Source organism: Bremia lactucae, linkage group LG7 (assembly GCF_004359215.1).
Source record: "Bremia lactucae strain SF5 linkage group LG7, whole genome shotgun sequence".
Taxonomy (NCBI): Eukaryota; Oomycota; class Peronosporomycetes; order Peronosporales; family Peronosporaceae; genus Bremia; species Bremia lactucae.
In genome coordinates this window covers 1651115-1678449 of record NC_090616.1, presented here as the reverse complement: position 1 = coordinate 1678449, position 27335 = coordinate 1651115, and the positions used below count along the sequence as shown (strand labels likewise).

The following is a 27335-nucleotide window of genomic DNA, read 5'->3' as shown; positions in this document are numbered from 1 at the left end:
CAGCTGAAGGCAGTTAGGAAGGATGCTTCCCAAATAATACTTGAAGGTAGAAGTCCCCAGAAAACTGCGGGAATAAGACCTCAGAAACCTGTGGTCGAAGTTCCCCGGTACCTTTAAGAATAAGCTTCAAAGAGGAAACGGAAACACTCAATGTCTTAGTAAGCAACGGATCAAGTGTAGGCGCGTGAACACTTGATCGAATAGAGCCTCCGAAATTAACTTCATATAACGTATTTGCCAACGCTAGAAATGAAACAATTCTTGCGTGATCTGCGTAGTAGCAAAGTCAAGCAGATCTGCGTAGTAGCAAAGTCAAGCAGATCTGCGTACTTGTCACAGATGACAAGTATGTGGCCGATATTAGGTCAGCGATAGAATTTCCTGAGAATAAACAGCAGCTCATCGAAGGACGAAAGTATCCTCGATGAGAAGACTCGGATTGAACGTTTTACGTTCCAATTCTGGGAGACTTTGAAGACGAATCCTTTCTAAAGCGATTTGATCGAATTCAAGGATGGATTCCCTGAATCCAAACCGTGCGATTTGTCGTAGAATAAAGGCACTCGTCGTAAAATCGACCTGATACTAGGGTCGTAATAATGTGTCAAGAAGAAGTGGCCCTTGCCTCGTGGCAACAAGCAAGATAAAAGCTCGTTGATGCAAGCCTGGAACGCGTTTTTCGCAATGTCAAAGACATAACACGCGAAGCCTGGCTTCAAAACTTAACGCGATTCGCGTCAAGTTTGAGAAACGAACTTCAACAGGTGCAAGATTTATATTGCATCCGTTGTCTCGTGAGGCAAGACTTCTATGCTTCACGTGAAGTGATCCTTCTCCATGTTGTGTCGACAACACGAAACGGGTGAAAGGAGATATTCATTCCCTTTCTTCGCCTTAGGGAAGGGCTCACATCTCTTTCGAGATGCGCGATGCAATTGACGTTTTGCAATCGATTTACAGGCGCCAGAGGCGCGTATTTTTAATGGCCTTCTGATCCATCGGATGGGTCTCGTCATAATCACGGACGAGGCCCTCACCGCCAACAACCAGCTGGGAACAAGGTTCCCAGCTGTCATCGGAAGGTGGATAAACGCGCGCGTGAGCAAGATATCGCGTTCACTGCCCCTTCACATCGCGTTGGTTTAAATTACGTTCCACAAGGAAACGTTGAGACCACCGTGGGTATACACCTATGGTCATGGCGGAGGAGGAAAAATAGATCCGACCTGTGTGTCGGATCTTGAGTCGAAGGTTGACAAACTCGATTACTTCCTTCATGTATTGGAGAAGAGACTTGATCACGAGTGCGGTAAGCGTCACTCGTTGGAGCAGACGGTGCAGGCTCACTATATCGAACGGTTGGCAGACCGTTCGAAGAGCGCATCCTCAATGATGGAGTATGAAAGAAATATCACGCTCTTCGTGATGAGCTGTCGTCAGCTCATCGCGGTTTTGAGGATCTTTGGACCCGACATGAGAATCTCCAAATTCAGCATGAGAATCTGCTTTGTGACCACAAGAATATTTTAGCGATTCTTAAAAAGGGTGGTCAGATCCATCTTCGGGAGAAACCGCGTACAGATGCTACGGGCGGAGCCGACCAACGTAAAATGTAGGATACGTTTGCTTCCTACTTGGCAATTCTATTGTGGATGAATTGCCTCTGCGATGCAGAACAAGAAATGGCCCAATGAACTTGGGTAGTAGTTTACTGCTGCCCACATTAGGGACTGCACGCTAAGGTAAGTTTACCGTAGAGAGTGGTACGAGCTCAATATTTTTGAATAAAAGAACATTTGCTCTTCCATGCTTGTCTGCGTTCCGTTAATGTCGGTCCACTGCGTTAGCATTGTAATCCTGTACGAAACGGACCACTGATTCTCGAGCCAGCAAAAATTCCTCTACGGACGCATTTGTTTTGTCTTTTTTTTCAGTGCGCTTTGTGCGCACCGCCATGAGATCAAAGTAATCGACATCGAAATCATTCGCGTCGTTGGTGACTTCGACGCGTGATTAGCATGAGCCAGAGTTGAATTTGCTTGTGCGAGTCCCCCCTTAAACAAGAGCATCTCTCTATTTGTGTGGGTATGCGTGGATGGCGTAAACAATTCACAAAGAACGGTGCATGCGTCTACAACGCATGCACCGAATTGATGATGGCGAATTCGACCAACCGTAAAAGCTCGCTCCAGTTCGGATACGATTGGACGGACTTCGAGGTATCTCTTCAAGGACGCGATTTACGCGTTCTGGTGGACCATCTGTATCTGGATGATCAGAAGATGACATAGTCAGCTATGTTCCGAGAGATCGGAACATAAATTGCCAAATCTCCATCATGAATCGTTGATCTCGTTCGAGAACCAGTTTACGGGGTATACGTGGAGTCTGAAAACAGTCTCGATAAAGACACGGGCACAGCCCGGAGCCGTAATTGACTCTGGCACTGCAGCGAGATGTACCATCTTTCTAGATCTGTCTACAAAAACAAGAATTCCATTGTTTTTGTGATCGTCTTCGGAAAAATGAAGCCGAAGTCCATAGATACGAACTGCCAACACTCTGCCGGAAGTAATTGAGGTTGGAGAGGTGCGCGGAACGAAGGGCTAGGCTTCACCCGTTGACATACCTCGCAAGCACGAATGTACTTGCGCACGAACTGATACTGGCGGGGCCAGTAAAAGTCGCGACTTATTGTGAGAGAAGTCTTCTCACATCCACGATGCCCACTTGTTGGTGCATCGTGACACTCATACATGATGTGCAAGCGCAAATCATTGTGAGTTGGGACGACGACGCATAAGTGTTGCCGGCAACGGCTGTGTAATACAATAAGCCATGCGTGTTGTGTAATGATGGGATGTCGATCGATATAAAGCCGTAAATTTTGAAAGATTTATCGGATGGATTCATCTGATGATTTATTAAACGCAGAAGATCGTTATCTTCTGCGTAGGCTTTCTTAATGTTATCAAACAAGGTTGATGACGGAACGCCTGTAATTAATGTTGCAATAGTGAATTATCTCCACTTTTAGAATGCGCAGCCGGCTCGAAATCGGGTCAGCATGATAACGCATCCGCGACGACATTAATTCGTCCTGGTTTATATTCCACGAAAAAATATAATCCGCGAAAAAGGATAGCCACCTCGCCATACTCTGCGAGAGGTGTAGGCTATTTACGGCCGTGTGTAATGACGCATTGTCCGCATATACGGTGAACAGTCTATCTCCGAGGAGATAGACCCTAAACTTAGCCAGTGCATATTTCATGGCAAGGAGTTCCTTGTCATGCACTGGGTAATTGCGTTCAGCTGTTTGCAGCTGACGCGATTGAAAAACAGACGACGCGCTACGCGCCGTATGTACCGCATTGCATTAACGCACAGCCGATTGCGAAATCGCTGGCGTCACAGACCACATTGAACGGTCTCTCTTGATCTGTAATCGACAAGATGGGCGATTGCATCAAGCTTTGCTTAATACCGCAAAGGAACGCTGACCCTCAGCATTCCATAGCCATTTCTCGTCTATTTTCAAGAGACGATAGAGATGAACTGTCATCTCGGCATAATTGCGGGAGTATTTTGGTGCAAGTACGCCGCTAGCCCAAGAAACTTTTTAAGTTGTATGACATCGACTGGAACTGGCTAGTCGGTAATTGCCTTTATCTTTTCAGAATCAGGGTACACGCCGTGTTTACCGACGATGCATACAATAATTGGTATTTCACTTGCAGCGAATATACACTTCGTGAGATTTGCGTACAACTTTTGCTTGTATGAACCTGACGAACGTGAGGTTTATGAACTTCCACGTCCGTCTTTCCGTCCATGGTCCGGCTATGGTCGATCACATCGTCAAAATAACTCGGTGCGAATTCTTGCACGGGTCTTACCAAATTCGTTACGCTTCTGTTGAAGATTGCAGGGGCGTTACAAAGCCCCTGTGGCATTACTAGCCATTCTCAGAGCATCCCAGAGGCAGTGCTCACTGCTGTGTACGGGATGTCCCATTCGCGCATAAGGATCTTATAAAATAGATCCATCAGATACATAGACGAATAGATGGTACTCTTAGGCATACCATATATGATTGCGTCTTTTCTAGGTATCGACGTTTGAGATGGTACCGTTGCAGCATTCAGTTTATTGAACGCGTGCACTATCCGCCACCCTCCTGTGGCCTTTCGCACACAGAAGGTCGGAGAGCTATGTGAATAGCTGTTTCAGGGAATACATCCCTGAATTCAATCAAATCCTTATATCAAGGATTTGTCTTAAGTGACTCCATGGATTAAGTAGAATATCTCTCAATCCGAGTCTTCACATCGAGGACACTTTCGTCCATCGATGAGCTGCTGAGAACCCGTTCGTTCTCTGCAAAAATTACCGCTTACCGAATGTCGGTTACGTAATCGTCCTCTGTGACGAGTACGCAGATCTGCTTGACTTTCCCACAATGCAGATCTCTCAAGAACCGCTTAGGTTCTAGGGTTGGTAATTGAGTTATCTCCGAAGTTAACTTCGGAGGCGCATACAGATCAAGCGTATAAGCGCCTACTCTTGATCCGTCATTAACCAAGACATTCAATGTCTCGGTTTCTTCTTGGGATTTATCCACAGGCTGCCGAGGAAGTATTTCCTCGGGATGCTGAAGTCTGGTCACTTCAGCAGTAACTTTTTGAGGAGATATCTCCTCAAGTACGTTAAGACTTATTCCCTCAAAGCCTTCCGACTGTGAAAGCGCTAGCACAGCCGCGTCCTCTACGGTCGACTCTCTACTTGACCTAGTATTATCGTGTTGTCCCTTTTGGATAACCGGTATCTTCCTTGAATGTCACGTGCTAGGCGTACATTCATTTTTCAATCCACTCGACTTATTCTAGTGGTGGTCCTTCGGCGCTGCCTGTGCATTCGCACAGCCGCCGGCAGCTGGCTCAACAGTGTGATTAGTAATCACACTTTGATCTTGTCCCGTCGTACTAAGGAACGTGCCACAAGTAAGGCCGTAGCACTCACTCGTAGTCCATCCACACGCCTGTGGACGCTCCAAGACTTTCATCAGATGACCATATGATGCACCAAGTGGCAGGCATCTTTATGGATCGATGCTGCCAGCTAATTCTTGGCTCATACAAACTGAGCAACGGTAAACCGAGGATGACATCAACTTTGTCATCCAAATCAGGTACGATATAATCATCATCATACCGTAAATCTTTTAATGTGTAGTGAAATTTCACTACGCCTTTCGTTACTGTTATCGATGCGCCTGTCGCTAGACGCACCGACATCCTCGTTAAAGGGATGTCGCGCTCAACATATTTGAGCCTACGACCCTCTAGAGACTGGCGACGAATAAAGTAATTCGACGCTCCACAGTACACTAGGGCTCTAACTGAAAAACTATTTGTCCCAATTAATTTTAAGGTATGAGGGATACCTTATCACCAGGTGCAGAGACACATAATTGTTGTGTGGCTAGAGCAACTTTCGTTAAGAGATTTGCAAACTCTCTTGAGGTTGCTGGATCTGTAGGTCTTTGCGCCCTTACTAACTCCGACCGTTTTTTGGCTGTCCGCCTCGCTGTTGCGATTTCGCAACAACGTCGGACCCGCGACTGTTGCCCCTTTTGGCATTCGGTCCATAATTATGTTCAGTACTTTCGGTACTGGGCGTGGGGCACTACACTCATGAGCGTAGTGTCCTAATTTTCGGCAGCGATGGCATTTCTGCAATTGCTTATTGCTCGAAAAGCGAGAGACCTCGCTTTCGACGTAAGAGAGGTCCATGGGTTCTGAATCTAACTCGTGTCGTCTTGGATGACGATACGATGACGAACTAGCATAAGCCTGTTTTAAGCTAAAGTCCTCCTGTTCCGCAACGGATATTGCTTTTTCAAGCGTATCCAGTTCCAAGCAGACAGGTGGGTCTTTACGGGACCATCCGTAGGACCTTGCATGAACACCGTAATTAGCGTGTGTTCATGGACTGGGTTATTTGTAATATAATTCGCTAAGAGTCGTATATGCTGCGTGAACATCACGCTTGCCTTGCTTGAGTTTCATAAGCTCTGATCGAGCTCTGAACTCAGCCCTAGGCGGTTCAAACGTCTGTTTGAGCCGGGCTTTAGAAGCCTCTAGCAACCCAAAGACATGCGACTCGCGCAACTTAAGGCCTAGAGCTCAAGTTTTGGCACGACCTGCCAAATTTGATTGAGCGAATGCGACTTGCATTTGCTCGTCGACGATGTGACGTGCCCTTATGGCATCGTCCAACTCGAAAAATCATCTTAAGAGGGAGTCTTCTTCGACTCCCCTAGAGATGTCTATCTTTGAGGGTTCCGGACGACGCGTGTGCGTCATCCCAGGTACAGGGGTCTGTACCTGCTGTAACTTCAACAATCCTACCTGCTGACAGTTTTGCTGATGAAGCAAGGCTACTTTCTTCTTCGACTCGCCAAGTTCATGCTGTATGAACTTGGCGAAGGCTGAATGGGGGGAATCTCTATCCAAACCGGACAGCGTGGCCAAGATGGCATCATTCCCTTCGGTCGAACTCATTCTTTCGACCGCACTGCTTTCTATGTCACTTAGAGAGGAGCAGCTATCACGCAAAACGTGATGCGTATTTCCATTAGCATCTAACTTCTACATGTTAGATGATAGAACTGTGGTCCTTGGACGGACTACGAAGTGCTACCAGGTGTAACGGGGCACCACCGACTTGCACTGCTTTAGTACAAGTCCACTTCGAATTGCTTCTGTGCGAGTGGTGCCTCGCGTCACTTTACGTACACTAGTGCGTGCAGGGGAAGACTCTCTTTAAAATAATTGCTTTAAAGAGGGTTGAAGTAAACTGAATTATATATCTTCTGTTTTTATTTATTTAATACTAACTTAATTTGGTCTAATACAAAACATGTACTAAAAGTCTTATCTGTCTCTCTCTTTGGTGCGTCCAGGGCTGACTGGACCGCGGAGCAATGGATAAGCTTTCCGAATATTACTATTTAAAGTATTATTTTCCAACAACCTTTTGAGTGTTAATTTCATGTAACGATACACCCAATATGATTTATGCAAAGCTGATAGAAAAGTAAATGAATCAAATTGAGTTTAAAAAAACAAGAGATCAATTCGCAATGCAAAAAACAAGAAACGCTGTGCTAATAACAGGGGCATCGCAGGGCTACGGCCGCTGCCTTGCGCTCGACTTTGTGCGCTTGCTTCAGGATGAAGGGCTTGACCTTGTACGTTGCAAAATGGCAGTCTTTTTCTAAAAAGGAGCTTACTTCATGGGCTACTGATACGATCAATACAGTACTTGTGGGCTCGTAATGAGGCGGGTCTTAAAGAGACGGAGCGATTAGCCCATATGGAATGGACGATGAAGGCTACAGCAAGTGAGCTGCAATGTTTTGTGAAATCTGTCGATTTGAGCAATTCGAGCGACTACGCGTCCAAGATGGACGAATTGCGGCTGCAAGTTTCCAAGCAAAACTACGATCGAGTCTACGTCGTGCACAATGCGGGGTCTTTAGGAAAGCTTGGATTGGTGCAGGAGTGTGCATCCTCTTTAATAGAATTGTCACAATACTGGGAACTAAACGTGACGTCGGTCATATGGCTGAACAAGTCTTTCCTCGACATGTTTGGAGCCTCTACCGACTCCATGCTTGTCTCAAATAATCTCAAACCGACGCAGCTTGTCATTGTTAATATTACTTCTTTGTGTGGTATTACACCATTTAAGACGCATATGATGTATTGCACAGGCAAGGCAGCACGCGAGATGCACCACCGCGTAATTGCCGCGGAGCAGGCTGCGTTTGATAAAGTGCGAGTGCTACAGTATTCACCGGGACCAATGGACACAGATATGCAGCAGACTCTGCGCATTTCGCCAACTGTGGACTCGGAACTTCAAAAGCAATTTATTGGCATGAAGGCTGCAGGAAAACTCATTCCACCAGCGCAATCGTCCGCACGCGGCGTGAAACTGGCTATTAGCGGGGACTACGAGTCAGGGTCGCATGTCGACTATTACGATCTTGATGTCTAGCAGCAGGAAGTATGGTCGAGATGGCTAAGTAGTTTCTCGAATTTTTATATTTTTCGTATTCATTTCTGATAAAGGCCAATTTTTATATAAGCACGTCGAACATTTTCACATCTTTCTGAAAGGCTTTAAGTTATTATAAGTCAAGTATTCGGTTAGTTTTTGTGATTAAAATGCGGCGCAATTTGCTATTTGAAATTGAAAAAAAAAAATACATTGCAAACAATAAAGATTTGATGGGCATTTTCCGAGGTCATTTCAGCAATCTTTATTTCATTCTACACGGTGGTAAGCCCAAAATTGGACTGGTGCCGAATTTAGCGTTTTTATATCAAGATTGGTTCGACACACATTTCGGAAATACGGCTCAGAAACGGTAATGATGACGCTATTATCGACGGATGAATCTTAAAAGGAGCATTATGCACGAATCGAGGAAATAATGACGTGGAAGATTGATCGTATCAGCCTTGCATCTGATGCGTGAGTTTGTATAAGAGAAATGGATTGCAACAAAAACAATTTTGTCAAAGATGAGCAAGTGAATATTGAATGACACTTGATTAGTAATATAGTAGGGTTATTACAGTCAATTAGATGCCTAGATAGGATTAATGCGCCGCGTGATCGACAGGGGGCATGCGTTTTCGGTGAAGGCAGGAACTAGGTTTTTTGGCTATGTTATCCATAGCATGTATAAAGCGCGTTTGCGACATTGCCGCTTGAATTGCTGGCTCTACAGTCGCTGGCGACGGTGACGTCTCTGTAGGGAATTTCTTCGTACCATCGTTTCGATTAAGATTGCCGCTAGCTCTGTTTGTGTGGCAGAGCACCGAAATTGATTGTACAGATACGGAATACTCCTTTTTTGTGTGATTGCGGCCGCCTGTTTTGTCAATTGGCGCGATGCGCAGCAGCAACGGCGTCGTGGCCGACACGGTATGTTGCGGATTCAGCAGAAATGGTATGGCCAATTTGAGACTCATTTATCAGAAAAGCCTTAAATTGCCGCAAATAGTGCGGGATGAAGATTGGTGATAAACAATACTGTAATTGACGGGTACAAGTTTTGTCTAGATTACAAAAAGGGATTTATCAGTTACATATGCGCGTGGCGCACCGACATCTAATTGGTCGAGGCGTAAGACGCGTGCCAGCACACGCTAAATACCTTCGCATTCACTTTGACTCGATGTTTGTATGGTTAAATAATTCCAATTTTATGCGGACGAAACAAAGAAAAAAGACGCGAAGCATTTAAGCAAAGAAGTCTAAATAGTTTTTCATTGGCTAATAGTATATTTATTTGTTGTTGTCGCTATAATTGGAAAACAGGCAGCTGATACGGCAACAAACAACTTATAGCAACTCTATTGAAAGGTAGGTGTCACTTGTGAGTTTAAAGATATGCGAGATAAATGTTATTGACTATAAACAGTTGGTGTCTGTCTTTCTGTCATTTCGATTATATTATCTATGTATCAATGTTTCAACTATAATTATTGAAAGGGGTTCCTCGAGCAACGTCAGTCTTTAAAATTTGAAAGACATAGTAGCTGTGTCTCTAAGAAACCAAAGCCTATGAAATAAATTTTGCTTCCATATTTGAAATGGGTAAGTTTACATGAAGTACAGGCATAAATAATGTATATTTATTCCAAGTATCCTTTTCTTAATTAAAGTTAAAGCTTATTTAAATAAAAATAAATATCAGCATGCTTGGAGAGCGTTAATAATACATTCTACACATGAATTTTAAACCTTCTGCCGATTTGTAAGCTTTGATTATCCATGAGGATATAATATGTGAGTTAGGTGTAGCTTGTATTGCACGCTTTTTCCCTGGTTCTTGTACTGGAATGTCCCCTTTGTATAAATATTATTGCCAATAAGAAAAGCAATGTAAGGACAATAAAAATAACTATACTTAACTTTTCCATACTACCGTACACAGTTATATTGTAGCAGGACTGCAAAAAAATCTTCATAGGATGTCTTTTTAAGTATTGAAACTGCCCCGCCAACCGTTGCTAGACGCGCGAATGGGTGGTGAGCAACTATTCGCAATACATAGCTAGATTAATATAGTAAATCAGTTAAGATGATTGCAATGTAGAAATGTAAATGTAATTATCTTATAAGTTTTATATTTATCTGTAGTAAGCCTTCTGGGTATATTCTCTGAAGTAAACCTTCTGAGTATTGACCTTTACTGGCTAAGCATTCTTAGCAACTTTTAAACATTCTACTCTCATCTTGAATGTGAAGTATTCAAAGGCACCTCACCTGTACTGTTATCAGTGTAGGTTGGCTGTAGGTTAGCTGTAGGTTGGCTAGTAATGAAGTAGCGAAAGGTGCCTCCATGCACCTGGAAGCTTCGTGGTCAGTTCAACGACGACAAATGTACCATCGAACAGAGCAGCTTAGATGAAGAAAAATAAGTCTTGCACGAACCTAATGAAGGCTTCCACGCAATTGCGTGAGGTATCCATTCACTTAGGTGATCTTAAATGATAAAACATAATAGTTCGCTCGAAGACGGGCCAGCCGTTAGTGACATGTTGTTTCCTCTGCAAAGAGACGAACTACATGCAACTATGACCGAAATCGTACATCATGAACTCAACGTGGCCCGAAACCTTGCTTCAACGGCAACAACTTCAACAGGCATCCCTATTGAAACAGCGGCATTTACATGCTGCTGGCGGTCGACGCATTTGCGTCGACCGGAAAGCTTGGAGATTAATATCTCCAATTTGAAGGCATCCCTTGATAAGATAATTCGTCGAACAAGACATTGCTACCGAGGCTTGCCGTATTGGAGACGATGCAACAAAAGTGGAAATTGGCATGTCTAACTTGGCCGGATGTGGCAAATCTTGGACCTTAGGCTCATGCTTCCCAACCTATATATGCTTGGGTCGTATGAGATCATTATTACCAAACTCAGACAAATGTTTGAGCCGCCACAAGTCGATTTCTTGGCACGAGCAGAGCACCAAAATTTAAAAGAGGCGCAATGTCATCCGCGCTTGAGTCTACGAGCTTTAAGCGATTGGCGTCGAATGCAATTATTCGACGCCTCCAATCACTGAAAAGGTAATAAAACATTTGTCTCTTTGAAGTTCAGAGATCTGCAAGTTTTTGTGACGTTGCTGGATCAGAAGAGCGCTCTCCATCTACTGACCCCGACGTTATTTACGATCAGCCTTGCCGCATTTATTATACAACAGCGTCGAGTTCGCGCCCTCCGCTATGTTAAGTGGAAGGTCAATCGATTCTCTTGAGTGTTTTTAAGCACTGGGCGAGGGGAACTACACTCATAGGCATAGTGCACTGTCTTTGACAACGATTGCAGCTTCGCAATCGCTTGTAACTTGAAGAGTTAGGCATTTCAATTCCCATCTTACGACAAGCCCATATATTATATACCTCCGTTTCCTTGTCATCTATTTGAGCGATAAGCTATAGAGTCGACAAGCCGTATTGGGCTGAAGTCCTTCGTTACGTTGCAGAGATCGCTTAATCAAGCGCTTTTAGTTCGAGCTGAAACAGGTGGATCTTGACAGGACCGCCTGCAATACCATTAATAAACACAGTTTCCTGTACTTATTCATCAAGATGACTCACGACACAGCTCATTAGGGTATCGTGAATGCTTGACATAAGCATGAAAGGAACTTTTGCCCTTGCAACAGGCGCATCTGTAGCAGTTAGGAAACGTGTACTTAATATCCAATACACGTTAAGGACTGGACATTACGAGACTATTTCATTGTACTGGACTTGGACGACTATTTCATTGTCATTCTTGGAATACCATGGTCAGGAAGCACAAGTATGGTAAATATATGGTGGCCCATCAGATGAACATCTGGGAGCGTTTACAAGCGTATGAATGTATATATAGAGTAGGTGCGATGGCTTCATGTGTGTTCGGTTATTAGTACGACTGTACAAAAAATCAGCTTGGCGACCTATCACACTGTGAAGCTAGATCCCGACAACTGCGCAAGCACAGACAGTGTTGTAGTTTGATCACTCGAACAAGTCGAGTGGATCGATACAAGGATGCTTGCTGAGAAAGCAACATCCAAGGAAGTTTAAATGTCTGTCTGTAAGAGACAGTGCCACTGAAAAGTCGATCATAGAGGACACTGTGGTTGCGCAACCGCACCTTGTGGCAGTGAGAGAAAATACTCCTTCAACAAATAGGAGAATAATTCCTGAATAACTTGAGAAAATATTTACCAAGAACCTGAGGAATTTAAATACCCAGCAAACTTGAAAAAAGTTTAAGGAAGATACTAACACTATAAATGTCTTCGTAAATATCGGAACAAGTAAAGGTGCGTACACACTTGATCGATAGAGTCTCCGGAGTTAACTTCGGAAATGACTCAATTACCAACGCTAGAACCGAAACAGCTCTGGCGTGATCTGCGTAATGTCAAGTCAATCAAATATGCGTGCTTGTCACAGATGACAAGTAGGTGACTAATATTCAGTCGGCATAGCAAATTCTGAGAACGAGCGGAATCTTAGCAGCTCATCGATTAACAAAAGTGCCCTAAATGAGAAGACTCGGGTTTTACTTCTTACGCCTTAATCTTAGAGGTCGATGATAACAAATTCTACATTATAGAATTGGCTCGAATTTGAAGGATGTGTACAATGTGACCCGACCCGAGATTGACCGGATACCGGATCCAAAATACTGTGTCATGAAGAAGTGGCAAATGCCTCGTGAACAAGTTGTAGCGACCGACAAGTTCTTCGTAGATCGCTTAGCAAGAGACTATATGGAAGAGTCGAACTCTCGACCTAGTTTCTCGACCTTCTGTGTGCAAAAAGAGAAAGGAGGATAGCGGATTGTACATGCGCTCAATAAATTCAGCGCTGCAGCGGTACCGGATCAAATGCCGCTACTACGAAAAGATGTAATCATTCATTTTAAGTCAAAGGGTCTCACCATTTCGATAATGGCTCTAATTGATGGATTCTTGCACATCTCCATGTGTAAATAGGATCTTCCGTTCACGGCAGAAATCACCTTGTGCGGGATGCTGTGGAAGTGGCCAGTTATGCCACAGGAGCTAAGTAATGCCCGTGAACAATTTAACAAATGTGTTACCGACCTGTTGAGATCGATGTGGGATTTCGCAACGAGTTATTTTGGTAATGTTATCATCCATAGACGAGCCATGAACGGAAAGTCGTTGATTTCTGAAAGTACTTACGCTTATGCGTAAGCAAAAATTGTATGCAAATCTTAAGAATGTATATTCATTAAGCGAAATGCCACTTCGTGGCTCATTGAGGGGAAACATGGTGTACGCCCTGATCCTAAAAAGATCAAGGTGATTGTTAATTAGCCGGTGCATCTTTATGTAAAGTAACTTTATATTTTTTCGGCCTATGTGGTCTGTAACGGCAGCTATTTCGCTATCGGCGCTGTGATAATGCAGTACCATTTAGACGGTGCAGAGCGCATCATCTACTATCAGTCGCGCCAGCTTCAACCCCAGCCGAACGTAATTATCGGGGACATGACAAGGAGCTCCTTGCCATGAAGTATACCCTCGCAAGATTTCAAAAATATACCTCAGTCGATGAACTGGCTTTTAATTAATGGACCGTGCGTCTTTACAAAGGGTCACAAACGGTCCACACCCCTCCCAGAGAATTGCGAGATGTTTATTTCTCTTCGCAAAGTATAACCTCTTCGCGGAATTTAAACATGTGACAAAGAAAACCAAAACACAACCAAACGGTTAGCTTTTTATGTTCCAACCTCAAAGATGAAATGAAGCGAATGTTGTCACTCGGTGTCAACCGTCTGACGCATTTATACCCTGGAAGCCAGTACAAGTCGCGCTTTACTCTTCTGAAGTCCACGATGCCGACTTATTGTTGCATTTAGACTCTTCATGATGCGCAATCGCGGCTTATAGTGTTTGGATATGACGGCACGAGGTGTGTCGACAGCAATGGCTGTACAACACAATAAGCTATTACATGTTCTGTATTGATCTAAAAAGATCGATACAACGTTAGATCCTAAATGAATTTTCGTAATGGATTGTCGAGGTGATCCATCAAATCGTTAAGACCCCTGATTGCTATAAAGACTTCTTACTTCATCAATTTGATTTTCTACGAGTAGGGTTGATGACGGAACACTTAAAATTAGCTACTGTATTGTTGGTGCTGGAGCGAAAGAACATCAGCGACGACGTAAAGTCGTCCCGAATTCGGATTTAACTAATCAACTACTTTAGAATATAAAAATGGGTATTTTACCCATAAGGTAAATGTACCACAGCAACGGCTATCCAACCAATGTATACCTTTACACCGTCCCTCGTCGAATGAACTCGTAATGGTAGTCTGGCAAAGACGTCCGACGAAAGACGAATATTGCGCGCGTATCCGCCGAGGCAGCTCGATTATGTATGCATTGCCTTAAGGCACAATACGCAAAACGGGCCGATCTACTTGGGCAGCGAATTGTTACTGCCCACATTCGTCTTCACATGTTTGGGAAGACAGATACTCATGACTCCGGGGCGGGCGCTTCCTATCTATCATACTTTAAATATGATAAGTCTCGAGAAGTCTGAAGATGAAGTGCAATGAAATGGACCACGAATTGCTGCGAAGGTTGTAATTGAGCACTGAACGAAGGATTACGCTTGACCATTTGATAAAATTTCGCAAGCACATGCTTGCACACTCTTGGACGCGAATTATACCAGTACGGGCACAAGCGTCCAGAGCTAGATAGGATTTTGCACGGACAAGCTCCTCCTCCCTTGAATTAGAGTCACTCTCAAACAAAGTAGGCATACGTGAATAACATAAGTCAATTACGAAGAAAGGTCTTCGTTGATGAATTCATCAAATTGCTGATGGCACATTCTGCCATCGGCATGAACCACTCAAACTCGTAAACGAGTAGCCGTATCTCTCCGAGGACTCAATTTGCAGATTTTGTCTAACAAACTTTAGCTATGATGGTCGGAAGTTGACACTTACAACCATGTTAAAACACGAAAAGCCGAAAATCTGCCGTTGAACAGGGGCCTCAATAATAAACCAGTTCACTAGGTAACCGTTGGCGTCGAAGTATCGTGTCGACAGAGACACGAGCACAGCCTTCAACTTTGGTCGACTCTGGGACTACAACAAGATGAATCATCTTGCTAAATCGATCTACGAACGCAAGTATGCCATTGTGCGAGCTGTCGCCAGCTCGTTGCGAAAAATTTAAAGCGCCCGTTCGTTCACCAATTAGTCGACCACGATTCCCGCTGGCATTCCGACCGATAGGTGTAAAGACCGTTCACCGTCAACTGTAAGCCATGTCGACGATCACGCTCGCGATCCACATCCTCACCGATCATCGGAGAACCCGAATCCGATCATGTCGACAAACAATCTGTCACGACAAGTAAGTCGGACCGGTTTATCTTCTTCCTTCTCATTCATTCGTAATTTTTGAGTGTCCAAGAGCGCTGCACTACTTGAGCCACGGTGATATGAGGAAAGTTCAAAAGATATATCTCGTAGCTCTTGCTAGCGACACACCTCTTGTCGTTATCCCCACCCAGTATGATTTTGCGTTAAAGTATCATGTTTGCGTGCCACGATGCACCAATAAGTGGGCATCGTGGACGTGAATAAACTTATCTCACGATAAACCGCGACGTCCACTGGCCACGCCAAATAAACTACTTTGAAATGTTTTGCAGTCGCCAGTTTTCAAAACCCCGACGCAATTCGGATTCATCTGCTCCTGACTCACAGACGAACAGAGGCAACAACCCACGCAATACGTTTGGCTTGTATTTTGTGTTTAAGAGTCACGATAACGTTGCTTTCTCCCGTCGTTATTCTGAGAGCGTTACAGTCATTTACCCTGCTTTCACCTAGAAGCTATGCTACTTGAAGCATCACCTGCAGCACACTATTCTTTCTTCAATGGCGAGCGTATCCACCCTTGTATGATTGCTGGATGCCTCGACCCCAACTTGGTTTACATATTTTGGGTCTCGTCGAGCAGTATGACAAGACCCATCCCAATGATTCACAAGGCTTGTAAGCTTCCTCCTTCTTCATCCGACATGTCCACGTTGGATGGAACGTGCGTAGGCCGTAAAACAGGCTACAAAGCTCTACTAGGTCAACGGGGTACCTTGTGCTTGTACTGATAACAGTACTCGTCAACCAACACTGTTTACAGTGAAGGTGGGACGCCTCGACTACTACACGTACACGACGTGCAGAGGTAATGTCTAAATAGCTTAAAAGTCTTAGTACTAAAGGTAAACTATAAAGCTTCAGAATAGAAAAAAATAGAACTGTATTCACATATTAAGCCTTACGTAACGATCTATCTACTATTAACTTTATTATATTAATTACTATGTACGTATGGCGCCTACTTGCGCACCGCACAATAGTGTCTTGGACGATTAGGGGAGGTGTTGATTCTAACTTGATTCAATTAATCACTAGAACTGATGTCTTATTGCGTCAACATTATCAAATTTCATAATATTGGAACTATTAATTAAAAATTGGTAAAGACAATGATTTTGCACTTCTGTACTTATTTTTCCCCATACAAAATAACAATGATTGTTTTTCTTATAGGAAATAACATTTATGTAACCATCATATGTTGTGGTTACTATAGACAGATTTGATCGTTTGGAACACGAACCGACAATGGTGCACAAGGAAACGTAGGAATTCGAAAAATTATAAATCGAGGACTAAAAATGTGATTTGATAAATTCAATTTATCGATTAAGACAACTCAATTGCTTGATACGTCGTGGCAATGTCAAACTAGAATTAGTGTTGATAGTGTTAGTATCGGTCGATAAGTGCTTTTGAGAGCGTTTACGAGTTTGTGTCGACATCATTCAGGGTGGTAGCTGTGTATAGAGTTACACATATTGTAATTTAAGCCATCACTCTTGATTGAGGCCCCTGCTGTGACGGGGTATCCGTCACGTGAATTTTTTCCTATAAAAGGAATAGTAAATATTAGACAGCTGCTATGGCCACGGACATTAATATTACGGCCACAGACAAAACTCATTCGGCCACAGACAATTGATCTAATCAATCACAGCTCGCAAAACCTGTTGATTTACATAAGGGTGCTAGAGCACTTTAAGGTCGGCGTGAAAATGTGCGTCGAAATATACTTTCGTGCATCAGAAAGCGACTATTACGTGCGGAATACACAACACAGATCCCGCACAGACAAGAAGAGCCCTACTTCTGAAAAAAAAACTATCATGAAGCGTGTTGAAGGCTACATGGCGCGAGCAGAACAGCTTCGAGGAATGCTGGAGAAGAAAAGGTACCTAAGGCCGTGGCAGCAGTTATAGATGTGGACACGCATAATTTATAGGGAGTTGTTCACAAAAATGGTATCATTAATCCTAATTAAATTCTGCTTATCACAGAGGAGGAAAGGAGGATGACGACGAAACGGCCGCAGAAACAGCCAGATTGCGCGGTTTTCTGGCATGTAAGTTGACTTGAGCTCCTGCATTAGATATACTTCTGCTCCATGTCCATGCGTGCTGCGGATATCTCGCCCAATTCGCGTTAAGATGTACAAATTAGCGATAGAAATGGGTGGATTCGAACCTGCTGTCTATTTTTAAACCTGTTTGTTTCAATCTAAAATGGTCAGATCAGATTATTTTAGATAATTTGTTGTGCTTGTCTTTGCAATTCTTAGATGTGTGAGCAGATGTAATTGTGTCGCATATAATTAAAATTATCTGCCCTCATTTAGATCATGTAAACCGGGAGGTAAGATCCTATACCACCACTAGTATTCAATGCCCGTTTTGCTATTTATGCCATTTTCCGCATAATAAGGTTGTGGAATTGGAAAATTGTGGTCATGTTTGTGGCCGTAATAGTTTTGTCTGTGACCATAGCAGATACCAACTTATTATTTCCTATAAGTGGAAATAAGTACCTTTACTATATTTATTAATAATTTGACTTAATAGTTCCAATAGTTCCAAATTCGAGAATTTTTACGCTAAAAGACATCGGTTTCGTTAATTGGTTGATTTATTTTTGAATCTACCCCTTCAATCGTCACAATACACGATTGTGCGGTGCGCAGGTAGGCGCCATACATAGTTGGTTATTAATTAATTATGATAGTAGTAGATACAAGATCGTTATGTAGACACTTAATATACTTCTTCCGCTCTACTTTTTTCTCTATTTTAAAGCCTCAAAATTTACCCCTAGTAGCTAAGAGACTTCGCAGTATATACAAGATCGTTACGTAGGAACTTAATATTCCGCTCTACTTTTTCTCCATATTAAAGCCCTAAAATTTACCCGTAGCCACTTTAAACCTTCCTCTGCACGTCGTGTACTTTTTTTGGCGGAGGCATGCCCACCTTCACTGCTCTCAGTGAAGGTTGATTAGTACCATTATCAGTAAGTACGGTCGTGTGCGGGCTATATGTTAGCGCAATTATGTTCGCTCTACAAAGAAACGAGCTACATTCGGCTATAGCCGAATTCACACAACATGAACTCGACAAGGACCAAAAAAGCGGCCTTGCTTCACTAGCAAGGCTCTCAACACGCAGAGGTGATAAGAGAAAAGGGTGCTTAACACTTGGAACTGTTTAAACAGCAGCATTAAAATGTTGCTAGCTAGCCGACGTTTCCAGGTCGATCCGAAAAATTAAAGATCGAAAATCTAAAAGTTTTAGGCAGTCGAAGGCGATTCCCTCAAGATATGATTTGTCGAATTAAACGACGCCATTGAGGCTTGCCGTATCAATGATGATTCGACGCAAGTGAAATTGGCATGTCCTACTTAGCCGGACGTGCCAAAATCTTGGACTTTGAGGCTCAAGCTTCACGACCCATTAGTCTTTGGGTCGTATGAGGTCTTTAAGAGAGCCGACTCAGACAAACAATTTGAGCCAACACGTGCGTAACTTAGGGCTCGGGCTGAGCTCCTGGATTTGAAGAAGAGCAAGCGTGATCTCCACGCGTATGCCCAACATACACGAAACTTTGTAAATTGTTTCTTGAGTAATCCAGTTGATGATTAAATTCAAGATAATGTGTCTATTTATGGTCATGCAGACGTCCAGTCAAGACTCACCTTTTTTGGCTCGAATAAGATTCGCTTGATCAAGCGATCTCGGTAGCGAAATAGTCTTTCGTCCACTCTAGAGCTATTGTTCTCCAAGACGACAAAAAAACGGAGGTTTAGAAGCTATGGACCTCTCGTATATGGAAAGCTAGATGTCTCGTTCTTAAATAAACAAAAATACAATCGATGTCGAAAAAGACGAGCCACTACGCCTATATATGTAGTGCTCCAAGCCCAGTGCCTGGAAATATTGGGTGAAACGATCGACCTCACGCTAGGAGCAGTGGAGGAAGCGGATCCAACACTGTCGCGAAATCGCAACGGCGAGGCGGATCGCCAAAAATAGATGGGGATCCGTATATGCGGATGCCCTTCTATTCAGACAATGTCAAGATAATTGCGAAACTCTTGGCGAAAGTTGCTCATCCCTCACAAAAATAGTGTCTAATTGTTCCAGGTGATCAGATTAAACTCATCACCTTAAAAATGTAGTGGCAAATGAATTGCCGCTAAAGTCACTTGTCGATTGCAGCTCTGCCACATTTTTGGAGGGCGCGCCGATTCATGATGCTTCCTTTAACCATTGAACGTCAACACGCTGCAGAATACACGAAGTCACACGCTCTGTATGCCTATTAAAGACCAGGATTGCTACTGTTACTGCACTCCGTGTAGGGCTCATTCTATGCCTTCACCGTGATATTGCGCAGCACGGCCTCATCTTTGTAGTTTTCGTTCATCATCACAATACTCACGTTCGAGTCCACGCGCTTGGCCTTGACAATGGTAAGGCAGCGTACACGTTGCTCATCTTGAAGAACTGATGGGCCGCATTCGCCGAACGACGCAGATCGCTAAAAGATCGCAGACTCAAATATTGAGCGCACTTTCCTTGTAACGGGGATGACTGTGCGGGCCCCATTTTGAGCCGCCTGCGCAATCCAACAGAAAAATAAACATACTGTTGCAAGATCATCCTTCATCTTAAAGCTGTTCTTGTTTGTATCGACCAAGTGTACTGATCCACGACCCATGACGGCCAACTTCTTCCCATTAGTAATCGTGCCCTCGATACCAGCATTCATTGACTCTTACTCGACCATTTCTGAGCTGTGTGGGGTCATTTGGTCGTTTGCACCGCTGTCGATCAGTTGTCCGTCAAGACGTTCCGTTCCCACGACAAGCACTGCATCGTCGTCTCAACTAACTTTCCATTCAGAACAGTCCCGCTTCATGAGCCCAGCTTAATTGCCCTCGAAACACTTGCTTCTGAAGTCGTTGGTTGTTGAGCCTTCCGCTTGCGATCGTTTCGCTTGCTACAGTTTCCTTTGTACTTGAACTGTCCAGCGGTCACCTTTAATTCTCGTTCCGTGGCAATACCCTCCTTTTCCAAGCTTTCGCACTCTTTCAGAAACTTTTCCTTGCCATCAACCGGCGTAATGTCATTCGCGCTCGCGGTGATTAAAGAAATTAATTCGTACTCGACCGAGAGGCTGCTCAACAGTATCAAAAGCCGACATGCCTTGATAACCGGCTTACCCATAGTCTGCAAATTAAGCACGAGCTCTTCGTATGCATTGACATACTTGTATTGTCTTCCATCTTAAACAAATGGAGGCGACGTGTCATCGTGACACAATTATGGAGGGTTGTGCGATTGTAATACTCCCTGAGCGTCTCTCACGCGTAGAGCCGGTTGTAGAATAAGAAGGTAAAGTTCAGCTGAAATGGTTAAAATTTCCCCTAGATGGCACGAGTTGCGGAAAGATCGTTGTCTGATGCTGTATCTGCACACCCTGAGTGATGATACCCAACGCTTTACCTTCTTTAGCGAGCCATGCTCCGTGACCTCGCTCTCCAGCTTTATGTCTTGCGCATGCGCAAGTAGCCCCTTCCGGGCTAATCTCATGCAAATAATGTACTCTTAATGGGTATATTTTTTTCCTAGAAGGACTACGGCTCGTTTTGTTGACATCGTGAGAGTTTTTGTGTCGTGGGTAGTGTTCAAGCTGCGGCTATTAACCGGTTGATAAAGGAAGCAGATTACGAGATGATGTTATCAAGTACAGCTCCTACCTTACTCTCTTGTCTGCCACCAATCCGTGTTATTCAATCCGTTGATAAAGGAAAACATCACAGTAAACTGCTTCTAACCGTGCGTAATGGTGCAATCTTTACACAAATTCACGACCAAGCATATTTTAATATCCTATCTTCCCTCTCCGGCATGACATTCCGTGCGCAAGCTGTATTTCCATAAAATGACGATGCCGATGTTGGCCGATTAATTAGGCTTATTGCCACCATCAAAGTGCCGGTAATTAAAAATCGAATTACCTGTTACCAAAACATAGGCGGTGTAGTAATAGCGATCAATTTAAGATATGGATGCCTGGACATATTTAAATGATCGCGTTTCACGCGAAAGTTGCCAGCCATGAGTCTCTACGAGCTCCCGCAATCATTTTATTAGTCTACGCTTACAATGGCTTTTAACAAGGCTGCTAGTAAGTCTGTTCCTTATCCTACAACACCGAAACTATTTATGTTCATGCGATGGTTTTAATACCTTCCTAATTAGGGTCAAGCAATATAAGTTTGCGAAAAGACTGGCGAGACTGGACGCTACAACATGATACTGCGCTAAATATCAGTTTAGTATTAAAATCGTACAAACCTATTAGGTACGAGCTTATCGATGTAAGGAACATTGCGCTTGGCGCCTGAGGTCTTAGACCTCCAATCGATTAACGGCTCATGGATTCAAGCCAGGCCATACAAAGGATAAGATCATATCTCGAATCTAAATGTAGGACGAGACAGCGTTCCGCTGTCAAGAAACTTCATACCCAAGTACAATGGAACTTCAGGAACAGTTACACGAGTCGCAGTCGCTAAGTGAACAGTGATTTTATCACTTCTATGCGCTTTAAGCGCCTCAACGTGTCGCTGATTTACCTCAAGGGATAACTTCAAATATAATCACAAGACGCTCCTGAGTCAATTTGAACTGATCATGGCTTATCAAAGCTCCTCACAGTCGCTTGAGCGACTAACAAGCCAGGCTTGAACTCACGCCCTATGCCGTTACGCCCGAGCCAATAAGGGCTAGGTCCTGTTTACTCTTACCTCCTAGTGGTTTAACAGAGCCTACATCATTCCCAGAAGGGCGCCCCGCCCCTACTGGGTATCGACGTTTTCCTGTACCGTACCAGATTAAGGGTCCAAATTGGGATTGTTGATCTTACGAGCTTTGCGCGGATTATGAAATGGACAAGTCGGGCTTAATGCTTAGTGCTCCCGAACGAGTAACATCTACGGATCTTAATGTACAGCTTAAAGCTCTTCTTCTTCCCTTACAAAGGCTAAGGCCCATGGGTTCTGGCCTATTAGACGAAATCGATGTGCTCGAGGAGCTGATATGGTACCTAAAGGTACTTCGCGAGAGGACTTAAAGTCGTATTACGTATTAGCCGCAATGTCAACCGCTGTTTCGAAAGTAGCAAGATGGGATCCGTTCGGACAAAACCTACGTTAGACCTTCCATAAAGATGTTTAATATAACTACTGCTGGCAATTGGTCTTGCTGCACGGCAGCAATAAGAATTCATAAATCCACGACATAGTCCGCTACGGTGCGTTTACCCCGACAAGTCGCTAAAGTTCGCGATCGGACGTAAAAAGTCTAATTAGGCGGCGCAAACATTCGAGTTAACTCCCGTTTAAGGAATTCCCACGTCGGAATAACGGCATCTATGGAAGTGCCACATGTGAGAGCCACTCCACTAGCTCTACCGCCGAGCTTAAAGATAACAAGGGTCACATTTCGTTGCTCGAATTCGACCATGACCGAAGTTATGGCCATGTATATATACTTGACTTTACCACTAAGCAGATCACGCAAGAACAGTTGCGGTTCAAGCGTTGGCAATTGAGTTATCTCACAAGTTTTCAGCGGTAGGCGCTATTAGATCAAGCGTATAAGCGCCTACATTTGATCCATTATTTACTAAGACATTTGATGCCTCATTTTCATATTTGTAACTTATTTTTAGAGGTACCTAGAAACGTTTGACCACAGATTTCTGGGGACTTATTCCCAGAGATTCTTGAAGACTTATTTCCTCAAGTCTGGTCTAGGAAATATCCACCCTAACTGCCTCTAGCTGTGGTTGCGCTACCACAGCGAGATCCTCAACGATCGACTTTCCATTCGATCTAGGACTTTCGCACTATATCTTAAAGACAAACGCTTTGAAATTCTTGGATGTTGCTTTTCCTTGTTTCGTGCCACTCAAACTATTCGAGTGCTCGAACTTCTACTCTGCCTATGATTGTGCACAGCCATAAGTAACTGTGCCCACGTCACAATGGTGGACCTTCGACGTTGCCTGTGCTTGTGCACAGCCGTCGCGATCTAACTCCAAAGTACGAGTAGTAACCTCGCTGAGGTCTTGTACATTCATGCAAACGATCGAGCCACAAGTGAGGCCATCGCACTCACTCGTAGGACATGCACACGCTTGTGAGCGCTCCAAGACATTCACCTGTTGGCCATCTGATAAAAAGGAGACATGATCCATAAATACAATGAGCAGTCTATCTCCCAAAAGATACACCTAAACATAGCAATTGCATATTTCATAGCAGGAAATTCCTTGTCATGAATTTAGTAATTGCCTTCAGCTGGTTGAAGCTGACGCGACTGATCGCAGACGACGCATTCTGCGCCATCTATGTCATATTGCATTTAGGCACAGCCGATTGCAAAATTGCTGGCGTCAGAGACCACATGAAGTGGTCGGTCTTGGCCTGCAATCACCAGGATTAGTGATAGCATCAAGCATCGCATGATTTTCGCAAAAGAACACTGACAATTAGCTTTCATAACTACTTAACATTTTTCACCAATGAAGAATTAAGATGTACTGTCATTTTGGCATAATTGCGTGAGTACTTGTGCAGGTATGCCGCTAAGTCGAGAAACTTTATTAGTCCGTTTACATCGACTACCAGAAGCCAATCAATGATCACCTTGATTTTTTCCGGATCCGGGCGTAAATCATGTATACCCACGAAACAAATCATAAGAAGTGGTATTTTGCTTGCAGCAAAAAAAAACTTCTTGAGGTTTGCATAAAACTTGAGCTTACGCACAAATGTAAATACTTTTCGGGCGTGGGTACAATGTATTCTGACGTCGGACTTTCCGTCAATGGTTCTACTATTTACGAAGACATCATCAAGATAATTCGATGCGAAATTCCTCACTGACATCAACAGGCTGCTTACACATTTGCTAAATGTCGCAGGGGTATTACTAAGTCCCTGTGGCATGACTAGCCAATCCTATAGCATACCGCTTGGGGTGCTTACTGCTGTGAACGGAATATCCTATTCACGGATAAGGATCTGATAGAGTCCATCCATCAGAACCATAGACGGAAAGATAGTACTCTTTGACATACCATCAATGATTACGTTTTTGTTTTGGTGGTATCGGCGTTTAAGCCGGTACCGGTGTAGCGTTCAATCAATTGAATGCATCCATAATTCGCCATCCTCCTGATGTTTTACGCACACATAAGGTTGGAGAGCTATGTGGGAAGGCCAACTCTTACATGGCCTGCTGCTTAGCGATCGGAAAAGAATTTGTCGATCGCCAACACTTATCAAGAGGCAATGGCCACACAGTATATCCAAACTGGAATCAGGTCGATTTCTTGTCGAGTGATTTATCCTTTGGCAACTCGCATGGTACCGATTCAGAGAATACATTCTTCAATTCGATTAAATTCTTATTTAAAAGTTTTTTTCAGAAGATCCAGCATTCGGACGTAAATCGTTCATTCTGACTCTTCCCAATGATAACACTTTTGCTCATCGATGAGCTGCTGAGAAACCGTTCGTTCTTAGAAAATACTATTTCGACCCAATATCGGTTACGAGCCAATGAAGGAGACCTTTTACTTCGTTGAGACAGCAGCAGTTACATGCTGCTAATGGACCGGCGCTTCCACGTCCACCCAAAAGCTTAAATATAGATATCTCTAAGTTCAAGGCAGTCGAGGACAACTCCTTTATAGATGATTGTCAATTTAAACGACGCCATTGAAGTTTGCCGCATCATTGATGATGCGACAAAAAGAAATTTGGCATGTCCAACTTAGCCGGATGCCAATTTTGGGCCTGAGGCTCAAGCTTCACGACCCATGCGATTATAAGTCGTATAAGACCCGGCTCAGGCAAATATTTGAGCTGCCACGTGCCAAATTCAGAGCTCGAGCCGAGCTCTTGAATTTGAAGCAGGGCGAGCGTGACCTTCACGCTTATCCCAACATACACGATACTTGGTCAGTCATATCGTGAGGTATCCAATTGATGAACATACATAGGTTAGTGTGTTCATTAAGGGTCTCGCAAACGGTCCTGTCAAGACCCATCTATGTCGGCTCGAATCAAAGACGCTTGACCAAGCGTCCGCTTTAGCGGAAGAAGAGGACTTCGGCCTGAAACAGGCTATGTCCGGTCGGGTGTTTATCGTCCACCGAGAGGAAAAGAAAACGGAGGTCCAGAATCCATGCACCTCTCGTTTGTAGAGAGAGAGAAACCTTGCTCTTCAGTCAAAAAGATTACAAAAATGTAACCGTTGTCAAAAGACGGGCCACTACGCCTATGAGTATAGCTCCCCACGACCAGTGCATAAAAGCACTAAGCAAAAAGATCGTCCCTCCGCAAGGACAGCGGAGGATGCAAGTTCGACGCTGTTGCGAAACCGCAACGGCGAGGCGGATCGTCAAAATACGGTCGGGTCAGTAGGTGCGGAGCTCCTTACTGATTCAGCAACGTCAAAAAAATTTGCAGGCCTGATGACGAGGTTTGCGCCTCATACACAAACATCGTGTGTAAATGCATCAGGGGTTGAGGTTAACCTCACAACCCTTAGAATATCAGTGGCACAAAATTTGTCAGTAAACTTTCTCATCGATTATGCGGCGTCGAACAATCTTATGACGCCAATCGCTAGAAAATCGCAGGCTCAAGTTCATTAAGCGCGTAATTGCTCTAGCGATGATGACAGTACGCCTAGCAACAGGCGCATCTGTAACAATTAATAAACGTGCAGTTGGTATACAATACACGTTTAAGGGTAATCAACACGATGATGATATCATCGTACTTGATTTAAATGACAATTTTGATGCCATCGTTTGATAACCAAGGTTCAGAAAGTACGAGCCATGTATAAATTGGCAGCATCAAGCCGTGACGATTCCGTTTATTATGGGTGGGGGTGATATCATGGGGTGTATCGCCAGCAATGACCGTGTAATACACGAACCCATTGAGTGTTGTGTATCGATCTGTTGGTTTCGACAATCCTTTTAAGGATCGTTGGGATGCATTTTAAAGGTAATCCATCTGCCTTATAAGAGCCTTTTCTTCTTGAAAAGCTGTCTAACGTCGTCGAGTAGTGTTGACGACAGACCACTTATTGTTGCAACAGTGGCCTTATGCTCACTGTTTATTTGCGCGGTTAGCTCAAAACTGGGCCGGCGCGAAAGAGCATCCACAACGAGGCTAAGTCGTCCTGATTTGTACTCCTCGGAGAAATAATGCTTCGTGAAAAAGACAACTATCTCGTCATTATTTGCGAGAGGTGTGGACGGTTCACGGACTTGCGTAAAGATGCACGTTAATACATAATGTATGAGTGCCACCATGCACGAATAAGTGGTCATCGTGGACGTAAGAACACTTATTTTCACAAAAGTCGCGACTTCTACTGGCCACGCCAGTATGAATTCATCCGCAAGTACATAGGTGCTTGCAGCGTTTGACAACGTGTGAAGCCCAGTGCTTCACCTTGTGCTCCGTTACAACCTCTGCCTGTTCCGGCAGAGTGCTGGCAGTGACTTCGTCTTCGGATCCCCCAACGACGAGCATAATAATAATGATATTCTTGTTTTTGTTGTTCGTTTCATCAAAATAGTTCATATTGCTTTAGTCCCGGAGTCGATCACAGCCAAATACTGTGCTCGCGTCTTAAGTTGACAAGCTATTTCCAATACATAAGTCACCCAGCGATCTGACCTCAGATAGAAAT

The 27335-nt window shown here is 43.9% G+C and overlaps 2 protein-coding genes across 2 annotated transcripts; one reads left to right on the top strand and one right to left on the bottom strand.

Moving 5' to 3' along the window:
• Positions 1-7147: 7147 nt before the first annotated feature.
• Positions 7148-8067, top strand: CCR75_004351 (uncharacterized protein; the record flags this gene model as incomplete). Its single annotated transcript, XM_067962437.1, has 2 exons — positions 7148-7255; positions 7327-8067. 2 exons carry the CDS (start codon positions 7148-7150, stop codon positions 8065-8067), a joined length of 849 nt encoding a protein of 282 aa, XP_067817475.1.
• A 608-nt stretch (positions 8068-8675) lies between these two features.
• On the bottom strand, positions 8676-9050 carry CCR75_004352 (uncharacterized protein; the record flags this gene model as incomplete). The annotated part of the gene is made up of 1 exon (XM_067962438.1): positions 8676-9050. One exon carries the CDS (start codon positions 9048-9050, stop codon positions 8676-8678), a length of 375 nt encoding a protein of 124 aa, XP_067817474.1.
• Positions 9051-27335: the final 18285 nt, after the last annotated feature.